Source organism: Helianthus annuus, chromosome 15, assembly GCF_002127325.2.
Source record: "Helianthus annuus cultivar XRQ/B chromosome 15, HanXRQr2.0-SUNRISE, whole genome shotgun sequence".
Taxonomy (NCBI): Eukaryota; Viridiplantae; Streptophyta; class Magnoliopsida; order Asterales; family Asteraceae; genus Helianthus; species Helianthus annuus.
In genome coordinates, this window is record NC_035447.2 from 88795786 (window position 1) to 88805403 (window position 9618).

At 39.3% G+C, this 9618-nt stretch overlaps 1 protein-coding gene across 3 annotated transcripts; it reads right to left on the reverse strand.

Moving 5' to 3' along the window:
- Nucleotides 1–4598: 4598 nt before the first annotated feature.
- LOC110911977 (F-box/FBD/LRR-repeat protein At3g14710) lies at nucleotides 4599–8338 on the reverse strand. 3 transcript variants are annotated; one of them, XR_002577548.2, is made up of 5 exons: nucleotides 8241–8331; nucleotides 6750–8155; nucleotides 6461–6623; nucleotides 6295–6385; nucleotides 4599–5157 (listed from the first exon to the last, which is right to left on the reverse strand). XR_002577548.2 is itself a non-coding variant. In XM_022156639.2 (4 exons), the coding sequence occupies exons 2-4, from the start codon at nucleotides 8106–8108 to the stop codon at nucleotides 6363–6365; spliced, it is 1545 nt and encodes a 514-aa protein (XP_022012331.1). In that variant the 5' UTR covers nucleotides 8109–8155; nucleotides 8241–8331; the 3' UTR covers nucleotides 6153–6362. The 3 variants fall into 3 exon arrangements, 2 of the variants coding, with proteins under 2 accessions (XP_022012331.1, XP_022012332.1); XM_022156639.2 differs by lacking the exon at nucleotides 4599–5157 and having other exon boundaries at nucleotides 6153–6385; XM_022156640.2 differs by lacking the exon at nucleotides 4599–5157 and having other exon boundaries at nucleotides 6161–6385; nucleotides 6750–8135; nucleotides 8241–8338.
- Between the last annotated feature and the right edge of the window lie 1280 nt (nucleotides 8339–9618).

Genomic DNA, 9618 nt, shown 5'->3' on the forward strand with positions numbered 1-9618 from the left:
TGTTGTCCGAGTTTTTAAGGGAGAGGAGGTGGTCCGAGTTTTAAAGGGGGGGTTAGGGGTCCGAGTTTTAATGCCCAAGCCTTGTCCGATCTTTTTGGTTCACATATGGGGTCTGAATTTTTAAAAGGCCTGCTTGGTCCGAAGTTTGCTTGCACATGTTGTTCGAGTTATGCTTTGATGGGCTATGTCCGAGTTTCTTGTGTAATGTAATGGTCCGAGTTTGTATGACATGATATGGTCCTAGTTTCTTGTGTTATGTTATGGTCCGAATTATAGTAATGATACATGATCCGAGCTTCTGTTAATTCTGCTAAGCATGTCAACCCCGTTAAGCTAAGTTGATTAATCCTGTTAATCAATTAACTCTGTTAACCCTATTTATTCAGTTAGCTCATTAGTTCTGGTAGATGTTAACTCTCTCAAGTGCGATTAGATGAACGTGAAATAACTGTTATGTGTTACATGACGATAATTGCTTAAAAACACTTCGTGACATATATTACATGCGAATCCGTGCGAGCTTAGCTGATTGTGTATACTTGCATAACTATAGGACTTGACTGATTTCTTGTGAGCACATAGTTTAGCATACCGAGCAAACCAAGGTGAGTTCACACAGCCAAGGCATGGGATTCCCAGGGTGGGAATGGGTTTGGATTATTTACTTGTACTTACCTAGCTTATGGAACTTAGTTATATGGTCCTCGGGTGAGGAAGGGTTATTGATAAGATACGACTAGACTAGTGATACTTATAGAACTGATCTTCGCACACACGCCAGGGTTGGCCGCGATAATATGACTAATCTTCGCACACATGCCTAGGAAGGCCGCGAACTATACACTAAACTTCGCACACATGCCGGGTGGCCGCGATACAAATATACCTAGTCTAGAATACTTGGAAACTTTCCCCTAATCTTCGCATACATGCCTAGAGGGCCGCGATACGAACTAACACGATACATGACTTAATGAACGAACACAAGGATTACTATACTATTACGATTACTGAACTATTAACTGTGAACTCGCTCAACTAGTTGTTGACTCTCTGTTGCATGCCATGCAGGACCTTAGGTACTTATGGAGCTTGCACAGGGAGGAGCAGGTCGTTGTGGAGCTTGGATCGTGGATGTTATGTTAAACTTTATAACACTTGATCTTATTACATACATTGGGTTTTCATATTATGCTTCCGCTACTTAAACTATGTTTGTTTTGAACATCAATTGTATTGATTTGGGTTTTTACGAACTATTTCGATTATTATATACTATGTTCAATATGATTGATGGCTTGATCCTGGTCATGTCACGCTTCCAAGCGGTGGTACTCCGCGTGTGGATTTTTGGAGGTGTGACAGACAAGGCATTGCTAATATTCGCCACCTTTTCTTTAAAACACCGAACGCTCGCTCGACGTCTTTACGTGCAGCCATTTGGACCCTGTTAAACTCTAATCTCTTTGGATCTATGGTACCGTGTCTTGTGAACGATTTTACGAAAACCCCCCACTCCGGGTAAATCCCATCAACTAGGTAGTACCCATACACGTACTCAACCCCGTTTACAAAGAAACTTCCTTTGGGTCCTATACCATTTACCCGATCATTGAAAAGGGGCGAGTGGTTTATGATGGTAATATCGTTATGTGAACATGGCATACCGAAGAACACATGCCATATCCAAAGATCTTGGGACGCAACCGCTTCAAGCATGATGGCTGGCATCCCGTGAAATCCACTCGTGTGAGCGCCTTGCCATGCGGTTGGACAAAGTTCCCAAGGCCATTTCATACAATCTAAACTACCTAGCATCCCAGGTAGCGCATGATAATATGCGTGATGTTCCAATATTTGTTCCATGTCACTGAACGAGGGCTTTCTCAAATATCTTTTCTTATAAAGTTCTAAAATACACGAACAAAAGTTGTGAAGACTTTCTCTAGCTACACGTTCAGACGTTTTTAAATTGTCATCCATAATGTCCGAACTATTGCCGTACGCTAACTGTCTAAGTGCGGCTGTGACCTTTTGCCACGTACTAAATCCTAATTGCCCGGTTACATCCGGTTTTTGTTGGAAATAAACATACTTCTCCTCAAGATCTCTAGATATCCTTAAAAATAAGTTTCTACTCATACGAAAACAACGCCTAAACATTTTTTCATCATACTTAGGTTCCGCTGAGAAGTAATCGCTTACCAACAAATTGTTAGCGGTGTGCCGTTCACGAGTTATGTACCTCCTCCGTTTAGGTTGCGAAATCTGTTCCTCATCGTCTTCCACGATAGTTTTTGTTGTTGGATTAGGAACCGGTCCAGCTTCATTTTTCAGCCGTGATATCAAAACTGATGTTTGAAATATCAAAGAAATAAATAGTTTGTTTTATGTTTGCCTTTTGGTTTATGACTATCTGCTAATGGATTTAATATTTTGTTGCTTGCAGGTGTTAGAATTGGCGAGAAACACTGCTAAATAACAAGTACATAATCATTCCCTGGCATGCTTTGTTGCCAATTAGGAACAATGAAGAGCTTGCAAAATTACTAGCTGGGGTTACGGTTCTGCATCGTGATGTTCTTCCGAATATTAACCCAGTTATGTTGTCGAAGAAGACCGTTGCAAAGCAGCCTAAATCTCCATCGAAGGCTACCATGTAGCCAAAAAAGATGACTAAAGTAGATCACTAGATTGCTACATTTGTGTTATTTTTGTGTTAGTTTCTTTGATCATGTTATTGTTATTATGATAAATCTATCAGATAGTTGGGTTTATGGTATGATCTTGATTCCTTTTTTATTCAATTGCTGTCAACGGTGCTTCGAGTTATAAATATTTGTTACTTTTTCAAAGATAGCAACAAAAACAAATTAATTCCATGTTCATAATATATTATAAAACTAATTTCAGAAATTAATAATGTGATTTAACATAAAGAATTTTATATACTGTATGAATATTGTTAGGTACGTGATTCACGTGAATCAGGGAAGTGCGTGTGTAAATAGGTTTTGTTGTGGATAAAACTTAACCTACACCTTATATTTTGGTCAAGTCATATTCATTTCATCATTTGTTTATTATTCAGTTCTTGAATTAGAGAAGTTAGTTTTTAATTCTTTTGTTTATTTTAAAACTAAGAGTATTTGAAATGAATCCAACAAGGCTAGCTTTCTTTGGTCCACTACTTGTAAACATTTTGGGTATTGTTACCTTTTTATAGCATTCTTTGGTCCAGTACTTGTAAACATTTTGGCTATTGTTACCTTTTTATCAACGTTTGATTGATATTACCTGACGACGGGTCTAGTTGGTAGCCCAACACAACCCGTCTTGTCCTTCTGTCGTCTGGGCCCATTAGTAAGCCCATTACTTATGTCTTCTCTTAAAAGGAGCCACACATGCATAAAATGAGCAGGAGATGGAAAAGAATCCAAGAAAGACACAGTGCACATTAAATGCTTGACTGATGGAGAAGAGAGAGTCGTCGGAAAAGAGAGTACTACACGCTGGCTTCATTAATTTAATGAGGTTCTTGATCTTAAAGTTGGGACTCAGACACGTGTCTGAGTCCCCCAAAGATGACAGAATGCCGTTAGATGATCCGGCATTGGTTCCCAAGAGAGATAAGCGGTCTCCTTTATATAAGGAAGGTAAATAACTCAACAAGGGGGACAGACAATGAACCCTCACTAAATGCTCAGTAATCTCATTTATTCCGACAACCTCGTATAAGCATTTACTCCCATATATTTATCCACACACAAGAATCCACACAAAGGAGAATATTCCGGTGACGATACTCATCGGAATAGGCTTCTCATAACTTCCGGCAAGTTTACTTACTCTCACGTCGGAGCTTGGTCACAAATCCCCCTCCCGGGGTCCCCCGTGACGAGGCTAACGGTTTTCTTTCTTGTAGGACAAAGGAACAGGGATCTTGCAACGTCAACGAGACTCTTTGACCGTCATCAGCGACTCGAGGGCTCGACATTGGCGCCATCCGTGGGACCAGTCCGTCTGGTAATTCCACTCAGAACCTCACCGACGTTGACGTCAGAGGAGAGGGAAGAACTGATAAGAGGGAAGAACTGATAAGAGGAAAGGGACAGAAAGGAAAGGGAAAGGAAAGTCAATATGACAGCGGGTTAGACCAACCCTACTTGCCCCGAGACCTTGCTGAAATCTCGAAGTTCACCAGGAGGATAACCGAGGCACCCATGCCTCCAAAGCTTAAGCTGCCTATAAACTTCGACAGATGTGACGGGACAAAAGACCCAGAGGACAACCTGCATGCCTTCAAGGGGGCAGGGCAGGTGGGGCGATGGCCAATGCCCACCTGGTGCCATATGTTTGCCCAGACCCTAACGGAAGGAGCCAGGCTCTGGTTCGACAGCCTTCCTCCCGGGGGGATAGACAGTTACGAGGAACTGAGCGAGAAGTTCCTGAAGAATTTCAGTCAACAGAGAAAGGTAATCAATTCAAACTTCAATATCAGCATGGATTCGGCTTCCTGTATGCATGGATTTCAAAGAGGTACTGTACTAGCCTTAATCCTTATCAATTCAAGCTTCAATATCAGCAATGCAAAAAAAAGGTGTTGTATTCGATCAACGCATTTATATTGCTATAGGAAGAAAATACAACATTTGGATTGGTCAAACTGGTGCAAATATAGGGGGTGTTTGTTTTTTGTGAAAAGCACTTCAGAAACTCTTATGTCTACCCCACGCAGACCACGCGCAGACGTTTGAGTCTACAGCTTGTTTGTTTTCTGGAAGTGATTTCATTAAAAAACCTCTTCCAAACCTCTTCCTCAAACAGACATGGCCTCACATCTTCACATCTTCTACACTCTGCACTTCAAAACACATCTCAAAACCCTAGATACTCCATAGCCACCTTCATCCCCACAGCGACCTCCATCGATTCTCCACAGCCCGACGTGCATCTTCTTCCCCGTCACCTCCGTCGAGATCTTCACAGCCCAACCTGCATCTTCTTCCCCGTCACTCCCGTCGAGATCCCCACAGCAGGTAATTTTTCGATTCTCGTTTTTTTCTTGATTTTGCCCTAATGTTTCGTTTGGCTGTGAAAGATGAAGCTATGTTGCAGTGAATTTTGTTTCTTGATTTTGCCCTTATTTTGACCGCCCTGCACATGTGGTGGGTTTTCATGTTTTCTGTTTTGAAATTGGCAACAAGTTCATTGACCTGAGTATCATAATTAGTTGTAGATATCCACTAATTCGCCAATTGGTGAACAATAAATTAGATTCATTTGTATGTTTGTTTGAGCAATTGGTATATTGGGCATCTGTTTGATGTTTGTTTGAATTTGTTTCGTGATTTTGCCCAAATCATACGGGTTAACTTTTGTTTTGTGTGTTAAAAAAACAAACAGTCTTCTTCTTGCAGACTGCAGAGGTTTGGTCCACCTCTTCAGCTGCAGATGTCTGCAGATGTGGTCTGCAGACTGCAGACGTTTTACCTCTGAAAAAACAAACAGCACCATAATGTTCGTTTAGCTGGTTCATGATAAGTATGTAAACTTTTTTTTCCGCCCAGCTACTTGCTGGATGGTAATATATGATATATCCCCGCCCATATTAAAGCAAGGCATGAAAAGTATAGAGCAGTCAGGGGCGGATCTATGTCACTTTTGTGGGTTCCCAGGAACCCATTCGGTTTGGAAAAAATGGAGAAAATTAGTGAGAACCTCTTATGATTTGGAAAAAAAAATAGTGAGAATTCGTGAGAATCTACCAAAAGGAACCCAGTGAAAAAAGTTCTTAGATCCGCCACTGAGAGCAGTAACCAGTGCCTACTATTAATATACAATAGAAGGCCTTTGATATCTTGAAACATCAGCACTTGAACCATACAATGAGGAAAAGACATTTTATAACGTTCCAACAAAAATATATCATATAAGTAGCAAAATAAACATTGGCCACACAAGCAGCTCAGGCCTCAGGGCCTTAATTTTTTGGTCATTTGATACTTTTTTTTTCTAAAATAGCCAGTTTCAAGCCGAACCCACTTTGGTCAAAAGTCAAAACACATTTTGTTGTACTTTCTAAATTGACCTGTTAAAACTGTTACCTAATCGACCTGCTCTTTTTCCCAGGCCCAGCACAAACCATAACAAGATTCAAAACCATCCCCATATGTAGATATCAAAAATGCAGAATAGTTATAAATGGTTATCTGCAACTTGTTCAAATGTATCAGTTTTAACTAGTTTCTTGACTTCTTCATAAACTCTCATACGTACTAATAACTTTCATACCTTTCCTAAATCCAAATACCCAATGCATCAGAAAATCTCCATATCCAAATGCCTTTTGACTTGTTTCATCATCCTGCTTCTTCTTGGACGTCTGTTCGGAAATTAACAAGTGAGGTAAATGATGTGTTATACACATGTATAAAAGTTATCTGATAGAAAAGGGTACCTTCTTCCTTTATAAAGCTAATTGCTTTTTCTTCACGAGGTAATGGCTCTGGCAATAACATTAAGCCCCTAAACTGCTTTTGTGCTTTGGAAGAGTAAGGCGATACAATATGAACATTGATATGGTCTTGATTTTCTTGTTTAAGGAGCTTCTCGTAAGTAAACTACAGAGAAAAATAACAAATAGGAAAAAAAAAACAATATTTCTACTTAACTGTGGTCTGCAAACATAATCTAAACAATGTTAAAATTCAATAATGGAGAATAACAAAAAAGCACATAACTCTTACCTTGACAAGAGCACTTTGTTCTTCAAAATCAGTTAAAGGAAAGGATGACCTTAAGGTTAGAGATCGAGGACGGAAATTATTAAGTAGTGCATCCACAAAAGCCGCATGATCTGATGATTCTTTATGCTGCTCAAAATGTAGCTCAATATGCTCGAGTTCATAAGGTGGCAACTCAATCTCCTTCATCTTTTCTAACACCATGAATTTCTGCAAGACAATATACTGATCCGTGCAAATATACAAGTTCAAAGCTTTAAAACCATTTTTTTTGTCTAAAAATAGCCTCAACTTCTGGAACCAACGAGCATCTATATAGCGATCGGGATAGCATCGCATACATTCTTTTAAATGGGGTAAATGCCGTATCTCAGGGTAGGGATACCAAGCACTACGAGAGTAAATAAATACACCCAAATTGGGGGTACTTAACTCAATTTTTTCCAAATCACAGTGTGAATGCAACAGCAGTGTCCTCAAGGAATGACTTGACAACTTGAGGCTCTTGCATCCAGATTCAGAAACCAAAGTCAAATTTTCAACCAAGGGGAAGTTTGATAAGAAATTGGGAAAATCATTCGAATACCCATTGTAAGACACTGATGTTAGCTTTTTGCATGAAACCAAGCTCATTTGCGGTGGCTGTATTCCAGATACCTCAAGAGTAGTTAGATTTGGAGCTTCAATACCTATTATTTCAATTGGGATGTCAACGTCAATAACAACATTTTGAAGATTTTGGTGTCCATAAACACAAAATCTTTTGAAACCATAGCAATAACTAATCTTAAACTCTTGTAGAACAGGGCAGCTAGTGGTGATATACTTGATCACTTCATCATCTATATGGACGTTTGCGAGTTCCAAATAAATCAAAGACTCAAACTTGAGAGCATCAAGCATGAAGGAAGAAGGCAAGGCACAGTCGCGTACGGTCAAAGATCTTAACAGGGAAACAGATAAAAGTGTGTTAGGCAAACAGTACTTTGAAACTGATGAGTAGGTAATACTTATCAGCAACTCCCTGACGCCATTCTTAAGAACTAGTTCAAGGCATCTGTTAACAACAACTAATTCGGCAGGATTCCGGATACATGTAATGAGCTTGAAGGTGTGTGCAGGGAGATTATGATGGCAAAATCTAGAGGTGGTATACTCAACATACTTGAAAAAGCTTTCTCGCTGTGAAAATCCAAATCTATAGATACTGAAATCTAAGATATGGAAAGAAGCGGTTAGGTTAAACCAGGTCTTGGAGAGTACACTCATTCGAACAAACTCTACAGGAGGACCATTAAAAGGATCAAGAAAAGAGAGTATGTGGTGAACAATGTATTCAGGAAGGCGTGAAATCCGATCCATCAGTACTCCAGCAGCTAGGGTTTCCAACTACAAAACGGAAATCAAAACTGAAAATCGAATCAGATCAAATATCAAAATTACAATTGGGGAGAATGTAATATGAAAATCAGCTTTACATTTAGGGAGGTTTACCTTTTTCGCTTTGAACTCAATAAGTTATGATCAAATTGCAGAGAAGAAAAACAGATAGGATCATCTATGCTCGTTGCACGCGTTACTTTTGTAACGCCGTAATGAAAGTTTATTTTATACTCAAGTCTCGCCGTTCAAAAGTTCGTTATTTACAAGAAGACCCTTCACTTTTGTAACGCCGTAATGAAAGTTTATTTTATACTTTTGTAACGCCGTAATGAAAGTTTATTTTATACGCGTTACTTTTGTAACGCCATACACTGTTTAGATCGTAACAATACTGAGAGGGGTGAGCAAAAGGAAAAACCCGACCCTACCTGATGAAACACAGAATAACACTAAGGTTAATCTGTAGGGTTGTTTCTCCTGTGGGTTCAATCTCCTTTCTTACTCATGGAAATGACCTGGATCCTGTAAAACAGCAACACCGTTAGTCTCGTTAAGAGGGGAATATGGGGGTTTCCCTCTTAACCAGGCTCCGGCGTGAGAATAAGTACTGTTCTGAGGAAGAATAAACAGTGTGTGTTGAGTGTGTGAGTATAGAGAGCAAGATAGATCCACCTGAATGATGAAGGGTCCTATTTAGAGCCGGAGGGTGAAGGAGGGAGGAGCAGCTGTGCCAGCTGTGGTTGCGCGCCAGCTGTCCGACCAAGAGGAATGTAACATCCCATAATTTATAAAATAGGATGCTCTAACATTTAAAAGTATTAAATAATTAGTTATGGTAATTGTATTAAAACCTAAAGAAAGTTTATAAAATAAGGAATGGGTTATAAGGGTTAATAAACCTAACTTGAGGGTTGGTAGTGTAACATTTAGAAAGTAATGAGATAAAAAAAATCAAAAACCCAGTATCTCGGGGTTATGTGGGTCGCGACCAGGAGGCAAGAACAAGGGGAGACCCTAATCTCATCAATTAACATCAAAATTCAGCAAGATTGTGAAGGATTCTAGTCATAAATCGAATGTTTGTGCTTAACTATTGTCTAATCCAAGAGTTTTGAGCATAAGGTAAGATAGAATCTCAAATTTTGATGCATGTTGATGAACTAGGGTTTATACCAATCTGTAAATCAGTATGAAATTAAGTTGCATGCGAGTTAGAATCATTATGTAGAGGATGTATTGTACTTGAAATTTGATTTATTAAAGACTTGGGAAAAACCCACTTGTTCTAGCATGATGATGAGTGTGTATGTGATTAGTTGAGTAATTTTCAGGTATAATTGTATAATTGGTAGATTATATTGTGTAGAATGAACATTTGAGCAAAATTGGTTGAATATGTGAAATATGTTGTATTCTAGTGGATTTATGCATAAGCTATGTGTACATAAGGCTTAAGAAGTTGTACGCACATTAGGTGTTTGATGAAACT